The sequence below is a fragment of the Xyrauchen texanus genome, chromosome 13 (assembly GCF_025860055.1).
Source record: "Xyrauchen texanus isolate HMW12.3.18 chromosome 13, RBS_HiC_50CHRs, whole genome shotgun sequence".
In the NCBI taxonomy this organism is placed as follows: domain Eukaryota; kingdom Metazoa; phylum Chordata; class Actinopteri; order Cypriniformes; family Catostomidae; genus Xyrauchen; species Xyrauchen texanus.
The window spans coordinates 10975808-10993008 of record NC_068288.1 but is presented as its reverse complement, the minus strand read 5'-3'; the positions used below and the strand labels follow the sequence as shown (position 1 = coordinate 10993008).

General features: G+C 39.1%; 1 protein-coding gene across 2 annotated transcripts; it reads right to left on the bottom strand.

Moving 5' to 3' along the window:
* Nucleotides 1–1231: 1231 nt before the first annotated feature.
* Nucleotides 1232–16200, bottom strand: LOC127654097 (coiled-coil domain-containing protein 14-like). Of its 2 annotated transcripts, none has more exons than XM_052141084.1 (13): nucleotides 15942–16200; nucleotides 15793–15848; nucleotides 15615–15684; nucleotides 15413–15485; nucleotides 15182–15325; nucleotides 14863–15072; nucleotides 14334–14428; nucleotides 10033–10651; nucleotides 4464–4602; nucleotides 4304–4386; nucleotides 3948–4124; nucleotides 2245–2377; nucleotides 1232–2137 (listed from the first exon to the last, which is right to left on the bottom strand). In XM_052141084.1, the coding sequence occupies exons 1-13, from the start codon at nucleotides 15972–15974 to the stop codon at nucleotides 1234–1236; spliced, it is 2736 nt and encodes a 911-aa protein (XP_051997044.1). In that variant the 5' UTR covers nucleotides 15975–16200; the 3' UTR covers nucleotides 1232–1233. The 2 variants fall into 2 exon arrangements, with proteins under 2 accessions (XP_051997044.1, XP_051997045.1); XM_052141085.1 differs by having other exon boundaries at nucleotides 15945–16200.
* Between the last annotated feature and the right edge of the window lie 1001 nt (nucleotides 16201–17201).

Here is a 17201-nt window from a genome sequence, read left to right as displayed (position 1 = left end):
GATGAATTCAAACCTGAATGCCTAAGTCTAACCTATTTTTACCTCTTCTTTCCTATTTCTTCCCAAAAATATTCCTTTTACTATCTACCATTTCTATCTATCTATATCTAAATACTTCTGGCATGAGTCACCTCGCAACTCACGCTTGCGATATGGTGTAATCTGTTATTATGGGTGGCGAAACGAAAACACGCTGCTTACGCCCCACTCAGACAATATGTGAAACCGGAATTATGATTGGTTCTCTTCTCTTGACTGACCGCTACTGGGAGGGGCTACAGAAGTGATAGGGTAAAGTAGGCTTTGATGTCTCAAATGTCTACCACAGTGTGCCATCACAATGCGGAGGAAGTATAGAACGAGTCGTTTAACAGCTTGGTTTCAAAAAATAATCTTTTTGCAGTAAGGAAGTTTTGAGTTCTGAAACTTACAGTATGTTTTTATAGTATAATGACCTTTTGTGTAAAAAACAAAAACAAAGGATAATGTGATTTCTCTTGTCATGACCCCTTTAAATAAACACTTTAAATTGTTACACTATTATATTAATATATCACAGCTTTCTTATTTTCAAAATAGTTTTCAGTTATTGGAATTTTTGTCTTATTAACCATTAAATGTTTTGTTTATCATGCATGCATATCAACTGCACTGATTGATAATATTGTGGTGAATCATAAATGCGGCACCATATGTAATATGCTTATATAAAAAGTCTGGGTTCAATTCAAGTTCAGCTCAACAGCATTAAGTTTGACTCGTCCGTCATTACGCCAAAGCACTTAACGGAAGTGAACGGGGCCAGTCCAAAATCATTAAAATACACTGTTTAAAAACGTGTTAACATGATTTTAGTGTGATAAAATTACTCACTAATCTTTTTTTTTTTGTAAATAAGCGGCAAGTTGAAATTATTTTTGTGTTAATCGAAATTCAACATGGCTGCCCAGGAGCATTCCAAAGATGGCCAAAGAGTGGACTGACTTGCCTTGAAAGGGTCTTTGAATACGTGGAGATCATTTCATTTTCCAGAAACAATTGGCTTTACATCTGTTTTCCATACATTCATAGTCTATTCTAGTAGTCATGACAACACACAAAACAATAAAATGCAATGATAATTAAACTTTTCCAAGTAATAATTTAATAAAAAATAAAATACACAGGTAAAATATCCATAAATTACTCAAATTAAAAATAAAATACATTCAATGCACTTTTAAAACAACATTTTCATTTGTTTAAATCAGCCTTTAGAGTCCTCTGCAGACTTGCTATGCTGGCATCTAGTGCTGCTAGCCCGTCTCTGAAATTCTGCTCATCTCGCGTGTTAAACGTCGACCAGGAGTTTAAGCTCCAATCAGAGGCCAAAGAATTAATATCACAAGAGGAGAAGGTCTTCTCCATCACTGAGGGCCGCCCAGTGTATGCCGACTCAACACCCATCCTTAGGCTCCGACGGGCATGCTGGGATTGCATTGTGTGATCATCCAGGCTCTTGTTTTCCTGATTTAATTGCAAGGCCGCACCATCACGATCTGAAAGGACATCTCGGCTCGGAGTCTGGAGCACATCAGAGATGCCCAGCTTTTCAGTAAAAGCACGTCCCAGATATTTCAGCCCTACAGGCTCATCCAAATCTTCCCTTTGATCCATGGCTGTTCTCAGCTCATCACACTGAGTGTGAGATTTACTTTGAGCAACCCCAGTGGCAAGCACCATTGGTACCTCTCTTAAAGGGGCAAAAGTTGTTCTCTTCTGCTGTAATTGATGCACACTCTCACCTATGGCTTGCAGGGTTGGCTCATGTATACCCCTGACGTTTGGTGAACAGACTTTAGTATTTGATAATATAATGCTTTCTTTACCAACATCAGACTGGACGAGGGAAGCTGGTTGTAATGTATGGGACCTCACACAAATTCTTTGGGGAGGAGTGGCCTGTCCAGTCCCCACTAGAGTTTGTAGATAGGTCTTTACAGAGTCTGAAAGTTGGTCTAATACAACAGTCTCTCTCTGTGCATTTTCATGCAATTCCAGAACACTCTTTGTAAGCTGAGAGTGAGAGTTTGGTTGGCACAAATCTAATTGTGGAGAATGTTCAGTTGTGTCTTTTCTCTGGTTTCTCTGTAGATTTCTGTGCATGAAAGAATAGCAGATGTTAAACCCACCAGCATCTTCTGTTACACGATTTATTCTTTCAATTTCATTTCAGGATTTGTGTGAGATTGAGTTGACTCTAACCTGATGACATCCTGCAGTCTGCTGATCTCTGACTCCCTCTGCTGGAGACTCAGCATCAATGAAGACTTCTCAATCTCCCACTCTTGGCATTTATTTTTGGAGCTCTGCATTTCAGTTAATGCATCATTCACCTCTACAAGGTTATGTAATGTGACAATCACAGGCAGCATTAAGAAAGAGGCCTAAATCTGTGATTTTTTGTTACATTTAAAAAAAAAAAAAAAAAAGACATCTTATCTTGTAATGTTGACAAATGCTATAATATACTATTATACCACATCTATCATAAGGGATAGTTCACACCATAATGACAATTCTCTCATCATTTTCTCGCCCTCATGAAATCCCAGATGTGTATGACTTTCTTTCTTCAGCAGAACACAAATTATGATTTTTAGAAGAATATCTCAGCTCTGTAGGCCCAAACAATGCAAGTGAATGGGTGCCAAAAATATCTCAGCTTTGTAGGTTTGTACAATGCAAGTAAATGGTGACCACAACTTTAAAGCTCCAAAAAGCACAATAAAGGCAGCATAAATGCAATCCATAAGACTCCGTCTTTTGAAGTGATCTAATCAGTTTTGGGTGAAAACAGACCAAAACATAACACCTGTTTCACTGTACATCTTGCCATTACAGTCTCTAGGCATGATCATGATTTCAAGTTTGATTACACTTCCTAGTGTATGAGCAGAGCACTAAATGGTGCTAGGAAATGTAATCGAGCCTTAAATCATGAGCAAGACTTATAATGAAACCCAAAATTAATTAGATAGCTTCAGAAAAAGCTTTATTGCAATGTATGTTTTTTACGCATACAAGGAATTTGTTTTGGTGTTGTAGGCGTGTGTCACACATTCTCGAAATATAAAAAACAAGTATTAAAATATAAGTAATATAAATATATTCAGAAGACATTGATTAAACCACTTGAGTCATATGGATTACTTTTATGCTGCCTTTACTTGCTTTTTGGAGCTTCAAAGTTTTGGTCACCATTCACTTGCATTGTGTGGACCTACAGAGCGGAGATATTCTTCTTAAAATCTTTGTGTTCTGCAGAAGAAAGTCAAATGTGGGATGGAATGAGGAAATGAAAATTCGGTCATCATTTACTCACCCTCATATCATTCTGAACCCATTATTACTTTTTTGTATTATAACTTCAATTTAAATAATTTAATGAATGTCTCATTTGATGCATTCAATAAAATGGCCGTACATAGAGACTCACTTATACGTTTATTACAGTGAGGTTAAAATAAGGTTTGTGTTGTTGACAAGTCGCCATATTGGATTTGTGCTCCGTTTACAAGGATGTGATATGATTTGAGAGCTGAATCATTTAAATCGTGGTCTGTTCATCATACAAAGTGATTTGTATGCCTTCAGAAGACTTGGAATATGATGCAGTAGTCAAATGTGAAATCTTTATGACATTGGATGCTTTGTTAAGGATTTAAGTGTCTCTATGCTATTTTACTTAATTCAGATGAGACATTTATTCAATTATTTCCTTTTGTGTTTTGCAGAAGACCGAGAGCCATGTGGATTTGGAATAACATGAGAGTGAGTAAATGGTGACAATTTAGGTTGTAAGGTTACTTAAAACAATCCTATATAAATATATAAAAGTACATGCAAAATTTAAAGTGCAAATGAAAAATAATTATCTAACCCCAAGACTGAGAAAGTACTCTTACCCAGCCTTAGGCGATGGTTTTCTAACTTGCACAGCTCTTTGTGCTGCTGCAGGTAACTTTCTATGTCCTCCACAGATTTCTGTAGTCTCATGTTCTCCTGCTGCAGAGTCTCAAGCTCTCCACGGCTCTCGTTTAACTGGGTCTGGAGAGTGAGGTTCAGTGACTGCAATGCAACCACTAAAACACACACAGGTTTGGTTTTCATACATCCACTTGGCTAGACAGAAAATTAAAGACCAAATTCAAAGGCCTGATTTATTGTGTGATTTTACTCTCACATGACGTATTCTTTGATAGACAAAGCAGAGAGAGCTGATTTGTCTCTGACAGCATGCATTAGGAATGGATCTGCTCACCCTCCATGTTGTAGTCCACAGGTCTGGCCCGCCGTTCTGCTCTCTCCCTTTCCAATAACTGCTGATTGAGTATTCGCAGTCGTCTGGGAGACATGCACATGAACACTCATTTTCTAATATGTAACTGATTGAAAAGCACGGAAATAAAGAAACAACTGACCTACGCAGCTGTACATTCTCACTCCTAAGAGGCTGCAGGGCGAGTGCGATCTCCGCCTGGATGTTGGTGCTGCCCACCATGACAGGTAGTAGTGAGATGTTCTGCTCCACCTCTGAGATCAGACGTACAGCATCATTGTCTGCACAGAAGGGAGAAAGGAATATCTGCTCAAACTAGCTGGAGTTCCTGGACTCAGGAATATTTCAAGCCTCCATTTATGATAATGTTACTGAAAGTGAAGTTAATACCCCATATTAGGTTTGAAATATGATTTCAGCTTTCATAAATCACGGCTAGGGGATGACTAAAAGATGGCATTGTAATAAGAGCCTGATAAAATCGCTGTATGGATAAGATCTTTACATTTCCTGAAGAAACTGAGAGTAGTGCTTGCCTGTGCAAAATTCTCCACCACAGTACTAGGGTGTTGTGATAAGTTGTTGCTATGCAGTTGCTAAGGTGTTCTGGATGGTTGCCAGTCCATTGTTTCGGTAAGTGGTACTTAGCTACATACATAAACAGTACATAACTATTTGGTTGCTTACTAGTACAAGTCAAAAGGACCCACCCTCAAGTCTCTATGATATTCTGGTCCTTAAATATGGCTTAGGTCCATAGGCATCATTACGGGTGCGACGGGTAGAACATGTTTCAACCACTTTTTGAAATATCTTTCATGTCTAATGCAGAAAAACATCTCCAGATCTTGAGCAGAAGTTCCCATTTTGTTTGTCTGTTAGAATAAGGGGCAATCCAGTTTACAGCACTTAACAATGATTGCTCGTTGCAGCTGTGGTTTTGAGAGACAATGGGCGGCGATTTTCTTTCATGTCCCCACTCATGATATGTGCTGATCCAATCTTTAAGTTAAAAAGCTATATAAGGGCGGATTAGTAGTCCTTGATTAAGAGGAGAAAACTTTACCATGAGACCAGTCAGTCATCCTGGATAAAACGAACTGATCCATGTGACAAGTTATCCACTGACAAAGAAAATCCCAGTACCGTCAAAGTTAAGGTCTTTGCACACCGAAAGCGACGCAATTATGAGAAAGAAAACATTCGAGACACTATTTCAGTTCACCTGCTGGACGAGTTTACTGGCAGCATTATCATGTGTACACAGTCTGAGGGGTGATTGGAAGCAATTAAGGTTAAAACATGCCACCACTTGGAACAATGCGGATTACATGCCACTGCCATTTCTTCCAAATTTTCTGATTGAGGGACAAGAGTGCGTCGCTCGTACCTCGAAACCCTGAAATAGTAGTGCAGCCAGCTAAACGCAATATCTCGTTCACTTCATCTCAGGGAACCGATGTTACATGTAATCGGAGACGTTCCCTGTCGATTAAGTCCCATCATTCCGCACTACATGACGCAATACCCCAAGAGGTTTAGCCACTTGAAAAGCAGCTCAGGTGGTAGAGCGGGTTGTCCACTAATCGCAGGATTAGTGGTTCAATTCCCGGCCCACACGACTCCACATGCCGAAGTGTCCTTGGGCAAGACACTGAACCCCAAGTTGCTCCCAATGGCAGGCTAGCCCCTTGCATGGCAGCTCTACAGTCATTAGTGTGTGAATGGGTGAACAAGATGCTGTGTAAAGCGCTTTGAATACCGCTAAGGTTAAAAAGTCTGCTATATAAGTGCAGACCATTTACCATGGTGAAAACCAGATTAGAATTTAATCTAGCCTAGGAATCTATATGAAACATATAAATACACACATTATAAATGTAAACCCTATACAATCAGAGGCTGGGAAATTAGGTTTTATTTCTAGCGGAAGTGCTTGTGACTTCTAAGGGTGGGGAAATTTCAACAACAGCCTACATACAGGTGGCTGTATTAAAATATATCAGGCAGCCCGCCCATAATAAGGAAGTTTTGGATCACCTGCTGAGTGTTGGAACAACAAGCGCTCTAGACAAAGAGGACCTGTGAAGAGATGGACACAATGTCAAGGTTGTAAAACCTTGCGAACATGTTTAACATATGTCCTGCAAAGACACACCATTTGTCCATGCCCATGAAGAGGCCATGCTTCTAGTTCAGGGGTTTTCAGAGTCCTGGACAGTAAGCCCCCCTCTGAGAACATTTACAAGCCTGTCCCCTAGTTAGACACCCCCCTTTTGTTAATTTTCTTTTTCTTCATATTAACAAGCATACGATAATGTCATATAGGCCTTTAAAATAGTAAAGAAAATAATAAATAACATAGCCTATGCTAAATGTAAAAAAATAAAAAATAAATACAAAACATCAGGTAAATTCTGGCCATTATTTGAAGGGTGCTGTCCTCTAGTGTATATACTCATTAAAATGTATCATATTTCAGGTGTTGGGATAATTCACCAATGATGATCAATAACTTTTAATTCAGTCTGACTCATTTGGCAATGCGTTGTACACTGATGCATGATAAATGGCTATACAAATTTCTATTAATAATATGAAACCGTATTTTTCATTATTTGTTATTAAAATAACAGTTTACAGTTACTTAACGGTTTTAGCCTATATCTGGGATAATCTCGCCTTTCAGATTATGTCACATAATTTGATATGGGGGTGGAAGTGGGCAGCGTGGTTGAGAACCACGGTTTTAAAAACTCTTTAGAGAAAATAAAAACTACATTTAGTGTGCGATAAAGACTGCAATCTTCACAAGGACATTGCCAGAACATATGGAATAGGAAACACTATTATCTTAAATGTACGGGTAAGCTAGTGACATTTTTTAAAAGCAATAACCACACCAAAACATCTTAATTAAACCCACTGCTAGTTAATCCGGCAAGGTCGAGACTGTAGAGTTTAAAAAGCTGTCGTTTTGTTTATTTTTCACCACATCCCACTAATATATCATTTTAAATAACATACTGTACATTCCAATTAAAAACAATGGTCTAAATTAATTATTTTCTCATTAGGCATTACATCTCCATACTATGCTTACTGATAATTATTGTAGTGAATCGAGCAAGAATATATGCATGATTTGTTTTTCCATCAGCATGGAAGCCATGTCAAGTTAGCTTCTCCTGTCCCACTAACATTTAGGGTTATGATTTATGTAGGAGAAACTGACCATGAGTTACAAAAAAAACTAAAAATTATGGAGCGAGCAATATACGAGTGAAAATTAATGATGATTTTTATAATTACACTGATTTTCCGCTCATGCCTGACAAGCAATTTTGGTGGGTGAAAATATGTCACTTGGGAAGCCACTACCCACTAATGGCCACCCCTGGTGACGGCCCTGAATTTGGACACAATCCTGATTAAAAATAAGTAGAGTCGTCGATTCCATCGACTGGAGTCAGGAATCGGAGTGGACTCCAAAAAACTCTAAATCGAACACCCCTAGTCCTAGACACTTACATCGTCAACTTACATTGTCAGCGAGCATCTGAATTGACCCTTCGCTAAGCCCCGCCTTAAGTGTTTCTGACCAACCCTGTTTTAGCAACTGTTGCCCCGCTGCCATGACTCAGACAACCGTTTGCCTTTTTACAATGATAGCCAACATGTGTAATGTTTGAGTAGTTTTAAACTGATTTTCAGGGGTGCAGGGACATATGTTTCACGTGACGGATTGGCGCTCGCTCCAAAGGAGGAGATGCCATGTCAGGCTGATCGATCGGATTCCGGGCTGGCAGATTAAGCTAGCACTGCCATGATGACCGATCGAATCAGAAAGTGGTGATTCGCTCCCCGGCCTGAACAGCTTTCAAGCTAAGAGACACCTAGTAATTCCAGGTGATTGAAGTGCCATGCCTGCTTTCTGACTGTCCAGGTGCCGAAGATCAGGCATTCGCAACACAGTGTGCCCGAGCAACTAGACAGTGGAGAGTTATACCAATGCGCATGCACCCCTGGCACCAGGCATGCCATGGTACATGATGTTTGAGTCAACATCAAACGAACATGTGAGAGCATACTTTATTTGAACACGAAGAACCCTCTCATGCCACGTGGCTTCACCGATGTCTTAGGCTGTCTTTGGCAGAGCTGGAGCAATGGGACGGATTTCTAAGACAGTGGCGAGTCATTAGATTGAGTCGCTGTTGACTTTTTGTGACCCGCTGAGCCATTCTGAAGCAACCACAAATTTTCACATCACTCCCATGACACTGTCACATGTCAGCTTGAATCAACACTCTATGAGGCGAGCTAACACTCAGATCTCCAGCTCGACTGTCAGGGATTACTGTAAACAGAGCTCCTCAACCGCACGTGAGAGGACGCAAAGCAGCTCTTTATTAGTGGCATGTGACCACTCCTCACCCTTACTGGGAAGACACGGTAACATCCTCTGGACATTCACAAATTTCTGATGCTACAAGGACATGGCATCATCCTCATCATCAAATCAGCCAAATGTGATAAGGCCTTGCGCTCCAGAGGGCCGGAGCTCATCACGCGCATTCTGCACCGCAAGGGCGCTACATCGGAATATTGGGGGGCGCAGTGGTATTGCGCCGGCATGACATCCTCCTCAAATTCATCCATCTCAACCTCCTCGTGTGGTACCTCGGGATCTAACACAGAGGGTGGGAGGGCGAGGGAGGTGGAGCGTCCGGAGACACATGCCCTCAGAATGAGGGCAGTCTGTCTCCATGAGAGCTGCTTCAGCATGGGCATGGTCCAGGTAGCGAATGCAGCTCTCAAGTTCATCTGACAGCGGGATTGGCTGCTCGCATGTGGAATACTTGTGGAACGACATCTTGGTAAAGACACGTTACACACAAGTGGCTCTTATGAAATATATCCTTTTAGATTATATATATTGTATAATGATAAAAGCATTCAAGGATCTCAGCAGGACAGTCACACCGTGTTGTCAAGGCAATGAGTCTGTAGCGAAGAGCCCATCTGCTGGTGAAGCAAGGCAGTGAATGTCTTCGCCAGAACACTACAGGGGAGCGGGTCAGTCGTCTTGCTGCAGGCACCGAGTTGTCAAGGTGATGAGTTGTCTTGCTTGTGAGAGCAAGAACACGTCCGCTGAAGTGTCTCTTGACGGCAAAGCAGAGATAAGAGGGCTTGTCAAGACGAGAGATGAAGTCGCTGTCTTGAAGGAAGAAAATTCTGAAGAAATGGTGATTTCACAACCTATTATATAGGCCAACTGCACGGCTAAAGGGGTTTGTTCTACGATATAGGTTATATTAGAGATAAGAGAACTAACGTTAGATTAAATGCAATGGCAAAAAAATGCAGTAATATGGAATACATTATGAAGGCAATCCAAACCAACAGGTAAACGTTGGGCAGGGAGGAATTGGGAACCGGCTGAACGGTCAAAATAAAGTCTAAATGGACAACATCAACGTAAACCAACATAAAGGCCGCATGCGTGCATCTATCTATCTCTATCTCTCTAGATCAAGTTATCAAATGAATTATGTCAAATGTTTTTGGAGCACCTGAATTAGTCATCAAGAGTAACTATTTATCAAAACAGTAAAAGATTATTTTATATAATCAGCACATAACCTAATTAAAGACACCAATACTTGAGTATTATTTTTAGCTGGAGGAAAATTAAAATCAAATCTCACCCTGATTAGCAACCAGAGTCTTCAGCTCTCCCAGCATAAATTTGACAGTCCTCACTTTCAGGGCGGTTTTCTCTGGGGTAGTGGGTTTGTCTTCGAGACTGACATCTATTAATTTCTCCTTGCTGGTCTGACAACTGATGTCTCTGACAGGTGTAGTGTCCACCCCATTATGTTCTTCATCTTTTTCTTCTGTGCTGGTACTGCCTCCACCCTCTTCCAAACTGATCTCCTGCTTGTGGGCATTGTAATGTATTGGTACATGTCCATTTGGATCAGGTTGAGGATTGGTAATGTGGGCCTGGATGGGGACTTGTGTTGCTAACCCTGCTGTTGAAGGGCAGCTCATGAACCCACTTGATGATGTCAAAGAAATGTTCGGCCCTAAAGATCCCCACTGAGGAACACCACAGATTGGACTGGTGATCAAAGGCACCCCTTGTTCTAATTGAGTGCCTGGTCCATTTTGGACAGGAAATGCAGTAACTGGAGTCTGTGTGACTGTTTTGGCGACAGACCCCTGAGGGCAAAAAGGGGTGGCAGTATTCATGGGCCACGACTGAGTTATGCAATGAGACTCTCCTGATGATAAACCATTGATCTGCAAACACTCTGCAGTACACTGAACGAAAGAGAAAGACATAAGCAGAGAGATTGAGACACGCAGGCAAAAATATCCAAGGGGTAAAAGTGAGTGTCAGTGTGTAATACATGGAAACCTAGACAGGCAAAGAAAAATTAGAGGAAATTCTAGAGATGGGTGGATAGAAGTGGGGATATCCCGATACCGATACTGGTATCGGAATTGGGTCCGTGTAATTGTAAAAAGGCTCATATACCTAAATCGATACCATCTGACGTACGAATGTCCTTGCGTAAGCTTATAGTGCACAAATAAGCTCCACGACATGTCCTAGTTTTATTATTAAAAAAACAAAGGCTGCAATTTAATGACATAAATATAAAATCTGCATGTGCACATGCAGTTATAGTTGATTTAATCACTTGCTTTAGCAGTTTAAATTCACTGAGTCACCAGCGATCTGTGCTTCCACAGCTGTGAGATCATGAAGCGGCATTGCTGGGTAAATTTCAAAATAAGAGTTCCATTTAAATAGACAAAATCAGCTCTCTTTGTTTTCTTTACAGTTATTATTTTCTATCGATTTTATTTTCTTATAAAAAAAAAAATAACTTAATAATTAAACATAAAAAAAACTGCTCTCAGTATCAGTTTCGGTGAGTACTGTAAAGGAAGTATCGGTACTCGTACTACAAAAAATTGTATCAGGACATCCCTTTACAGAAGTATCAGTACTTTTGATGCTGACGTTGTACTGAGATAAAACAAACAAAAATACTGATTCTAACTTTTTAATATTTTCTTTTAAATATTTATTTACCATTGAAATTAATGCATAAGTAAAGAAACTGAACCGTGTTAGCAAACAGTTGTGTATGAAAGAAGCCATTTCTTCTAATGCTCATTTTTAAATTGCAAAGAACGTTAAAGGGGTCATGAAATGCCATTTTCTATAAATAATTTTATTATCTTCCCTGAGGTCCACTGATAATATCAGTGAAAAAAAATGCACCAATACTACCATAGTTTAGTAATAAATGATGATTTTACACTCTTGGTTTTGGCCTCAGCGACTCCTTTAAACATCAATGTAAACGCCCACTGTTCTGATTGGCTAACATCGTGCAGCCCTTGAATACAACCATATTTGAAACTTAATCGGAAGAGAATACACAAGCACTCCACAACATTATAAAACTACATTTCAGGGTTTACATATAAAGCACAACGCATCCGAATATATTAAAATGTTCACTCAAGCAGCAACATAAACTATAAAACAGTCATGACATATGAAATATTCATGAAAGAAACCTTCATGAAAGTTTACTTAGTCCAAGAGTTGTTAACTGCCCCATTCTTCACTAACAGTTTCTACGAATTGTGTTATGACTGGTTCACAAGCAGTCCATGCTGATAGCCGCACATACAGGCCATAGTATGGGGAAACATGACACACACACATAGCTGCACCAAGGCGCAGATCACCAGAAACACATCCAAACAGTCAAAGACGTCCAGCTAGTGCTTGTTTACATACACCACCATTTAAAAATAGTGCAAATGGACACAAGCACACAAAGACGCAGAGCAGCTGAATGAAACTTGAATGGCATCTCCTTTTCAGAGTTGTAACTTGACACCTCATCTTTAAAAAGTAGCTCGATAAACATGACAACAGTCAAAGACGTCTGTCTAATGCATGTTATCTGCAAAAAATAAAATAGTTCAGATGGGTCCCCTTTGGAGTTCAAGAATAGTTGGTCACACTGGGCCTGTCTCGCTCCCACTCGGTTTACGATCTGAACTGAGTGCCAGTGGGCAGAGCCAAGGGTGCAACGAAAAATGTTGTGGGCATGTAAATTAGGGCTGCAATAGTACATGTATCCGAACCAAATGCATACAGGGCCTTCGGTACGGTACACGCAGTCACACGAATGATTAAATATCTTAGCATGCGTGAAACCAATATTAAAACAACTTATAACAAAACACAAATCGCATAGAACTTAAAAGAAAAATTTTACAGTACAGAGCGCTACACGATACACTAGAAACTGTGGATCAGATAAATCATGTGAAGTTTATGCTGACAGTTCTTTCATCAACTTGCGCAATACCCCAGCAGCTTTCACGCGCTGTCTCCATGTTTAGATCCGCTTCTCCTGCTGAACACGCTATACAAAATGTTACGATATACAAAAGGTCCAGTTATCCACCCCTTATCGGTGGCACATCTAAAATGATGATTCATTTGCAGCGACATTATCCACATGTGTCTATTGAGTTTACAGGAGCAAAGCATAAACAGCCTGTGGAAGTCTTGCCAAGGCATACAAGCAGCCTCTTGCTGCAAGCTCAGACAGAGCTAAAGCGTTAACGAATGCCATAGGAGTATTTATTGCTAAAGATATGTGACCATACTCACTCGTCGAGAACACAGGGTTCAAGCATCTGCTTAATGTGCTTGAGCCACATAATAAAGTTCCTACAAGAGTGCATTTCAGCAATTCTGTAGTGCCTGTTGTATATAAACAAGCATGCGCTGTAATAGTCCAGCAGGGGACTTTGTCAATGCTAACAGATCTGTCCTCTCCTATAATAAAACTTGATGTTTCAAAAGGGTGTAAACATTAAATTCTCTTTTTAGACTGGGGAGGACGTTCTGAGTTCTGAAATTTACAGTATGTTTTACAGTTACCTCATATATGTCTAAATATCAAGGAAAACTTGATTTTCCATTTCATGACCCCTTTAAATATGATGGCTGTAATAGTACTTGGTATTGGATTGAAAAGAAAATCATCCATCTCTAGAAAATCATTACTATCTTTATAACACTGTTCAATTTAAAGGGATTGCTCAACCAAAAATGAAAATTCTCTTATCATTCACTCTCCCTCATGCCATCCAAGATGTGTCTTTCTTGCTTTCTTCTGAACACAAGATTTTTTTAAGAATATCTCCGCTCTGTATGCCCATAGAATGCAAGTGAATGGTGGCCAGAACTTTGAAGCTACAAAAAGCACATAAAGGCAGCATAAAAGTGGGAGTGGTGGTGGTGGCGTAGTGTCTAAAGCACAGGGCTGTTCATCAGAAGGTCACAGGTTCTAACCCCACGGCCACTCCAGGTTGCTCTGGGGGGATTGTCCCTGTAATAATTGCACTGTAAGTCGCTTTGGATAAAAGCGTCTGCCAAATGCATAAATGTAAATGTAAAAGTAGTCCATACCACCCAATGGTTTAATCCATGTCTTCTGAAGCAATGTGACAGGTGTGGATGAGAAACAAATCAATATTGGAGGTTCTTTTTTTTTTTTACCATAAATTCTCCTCCCTGCCCAGTAGGTGGAGATATGCTCAAATAATGTCAATCACTAAAAAACAAAGAAGAAAGTGAAAGTGGAGCTTTATAGTAAAAATCTATATTTTTTTATCTGTTTCTCACCCACACATATCATGTGACTTTTGAAGACATGGGGTCATATTAATTACTTTTATGCTGTCTTTGAAGGCACAAAAATTTATGAGCATGTAAAGTTCTGGCCACCATTCACTTGCATTGAATGCACCTACAGAGCTGATATATTCTTCTAAAAATCTTTGTGTTCTGCAAAAGAAAGAAAGTACAATACATCTGGGATGGCATGTGGGTGAGTAAAAAATTGGAAAATGTCATTTTCAGGTGAACTATCCATTTACATTTGCTCAATAGACATACAGGTTCACTGTGTGATGATCCAGGTCTTTGAGGGCTCAATGCAGGAGTTGAAGTGGTCAGCCGACAGTTAAACACAGTAGATGTTTGAACCGGACCTGAAAATAGAGACAGGAATTGAGATCATATAGAAATCATATCAGGGCCAGCATTAGGAGTAACACTGTTTAAAGGAAGACCTTCATTAATAAGCTAATGCTGACTGGAAAGTGCCTACTGTAATTACTAGTTTGGAGGACATAAATACAATGTGATGTGAATTCAAATGTTTTTTTTTTTTTAATAAAATAGCATTTTGCGCCATTTTAAATTACTTTCTTTTTTTTTTTTACTTCCAAACAAATACTATAAGCCTTTTACCACTAATGCGACAAAATAAAGAGCTATGGATGCATATTTAGGGTGTATTTGATGCTTAATCTATGCATTATATTCTATAACTGCTACAGAGAATGATGGGAAATGTAGTTTTGTCTTGCCTCATAAACCGTCTACAGTAAATGAGTATTTATGCGAGCGCGTGTCTGTTTACCTGAAGATGGCAGATTACAGCGTGCAGCAGGTTGAGAGCAGGCCAGTGGAACGGAGTGTTGTGGAGCTTGTGTTACAGGAGTCAGTCCTGCAGGCTGATCATGTGACCCCTGTGCCCATCTGATCCCAGGATTCCGATCACTTTGGCACCAAGGTTGCACTGCTAAACCGGTGTGAGAACTAGTAGATAAAATAGTCTTTTGCACCAGACCTATATAAAGTAAAAAGGGATGTATAGATTATTAAACAACACTTACATAGACTTACAATATAATCTTTATACTAGCAGCAATCAAATTGAGTGAGACTTCTAAAATTACCTGGCTTCATTTTCATTTTGTTCACATGCATAGCCGTGTTTGCCTTCTTCCCATGTTTTTTCTTGTCTGTCTCAATCTTTCTTGATAAATTCTTGGGTTTGGATTTAAAGATGGTCTTTTTTCCCTGTGGTTTGGGCTTTGATTCTGTTGAGTGAATATTTGCAATCTTACCACTACACGTTTGCTAATCATGAAAAATGAAGATTGATTTTAGAGGCAAAAATATCACACCTGCTTGTTCAGCTTGAAGTATCCCATTGAGTAAAGCAGCACACCGGTCCAGTCCCTTGTCTATTGTCATCACCTGGATAACATTTTCAGTATGAAAGAATGAAACAAGAGCTTGAATGTCATATTATTTCTCCATTCTGTTCAGTTAATTAATACACTTACTGAAATTTTTCCTAAGACAAAAGATGTGCGATTCCTTTACCTGGTCTTCGGAGTCTGTTGAATAAAGGGAATATGCTGGTTCAAGTGGTGGCACAGATCTCCCAGTGACCCTAAATCAGGCAGCATATTCAGTTTGTTTGTTTGTTTGTTTCAAATATCTTAACGTTTCTAAAAGTGATGCAGTGTAGAGAGGATTTCTTTAATCTAGTGTAATTTACTTTTTCTTGTGAATTTGTCCCCTTCCAGAGCCTGTAAGCCTGCCTGATGAGACCACCTGCGAGAGACACTTTGATTTAAGTACGAAACAAAACATGGTAAAACAAAGTTATTCGTAACATATGTATATATAATAGTCGACTGCAACTACTACCTTGGGTCTTGATACACCTTGTCTTGCCATGTTGGATCTCACTTAGACTAAATCTGTAAAGATCACCAAGTAGCAAAAACAATAATAGTTCATGATAATACGAGTCTAATAATGTTTTGCCATCGCTTTGTTATCCTTCGGGGAGATACATCCTCATTCGGAAAGCGCAAATGTTAAATCAAACTGTAATAATGAAAAATAACGCATGAATTAAAAGGAAAACAAAGCGAATCCGCCTATCAACAACCATCATGCAGGCGCTGTGTCCGCCGTTCAAAAACGGAAGACGAGCGCTTTCGACCAATAGAAATACAGCCAATTTTCTCCTCTGCATTTCATTGGTACAAATTGGTAAAGCCTTTAGCAAACCTTCTTTTTATTGGTCGTAGTCTATGTCAATCATATAAATGATAGCCAATCGCTTTCCCAAACTGAACAAATACCCACGAAGGCTTCGGACGCCCAATGAGGTGTTTCTATGGAAATGGAGCAGCCAAATAATCAACCATTTACGCGGTTTTGTAACATGATATTCCCGCGTCTCAGTTCTTGAGGTAAATGTGTATGTATAAATATATATAATTATTATTTTTAAGTTGCCACATAAAACACTTTATTGCTTCTTTATTTCCCAAATTTGCATATATATGTACAACTATATACTATAATATAATTCCCAAATTTGCATATTTAAGTACAACTATATATTATAATATAGTTCACAATGTAAAATATTTATCATGTAATATTATTTAATTCATAGATGATAACATGGTATAAAATTATTATAGTATGAAAAGATTGAAAAGGTATTTTCCGGGTTCAATACAAAATATGGCAGCATATGTGGCAATAAATAATTTCGATTCGTCCCTCTTTTCTTTAAAAAAAAGCAACTACAACAACACATTTTTTTTTTAGAGGGTTTAAAGGCAGAAATGTGAAGCTTATAATTTCATAAAAGCACTTACATTCATTCTTTTGTTAACTTTTTGTATTATTTAAGCTTTAAAGTTGTTAAATAATTGATTAAACAGTTGTTTTAGGGTTTAAGGGTTAATTGACATTACATTGTCATGGCAACAAAGTTGTAAAATAGGATATGTTTCACAGAAAAGGTTAAGCAATTTTTTTACACAAAAATTATGTTTACACGTATAACTTTAATGTCTTGTGTCTATACTTTTGAAACAGTGAGTATTTTAACATTTACAGATTGGACTTCCGTTCACTTCCGTTGTAAGTGCCTCACTGGAA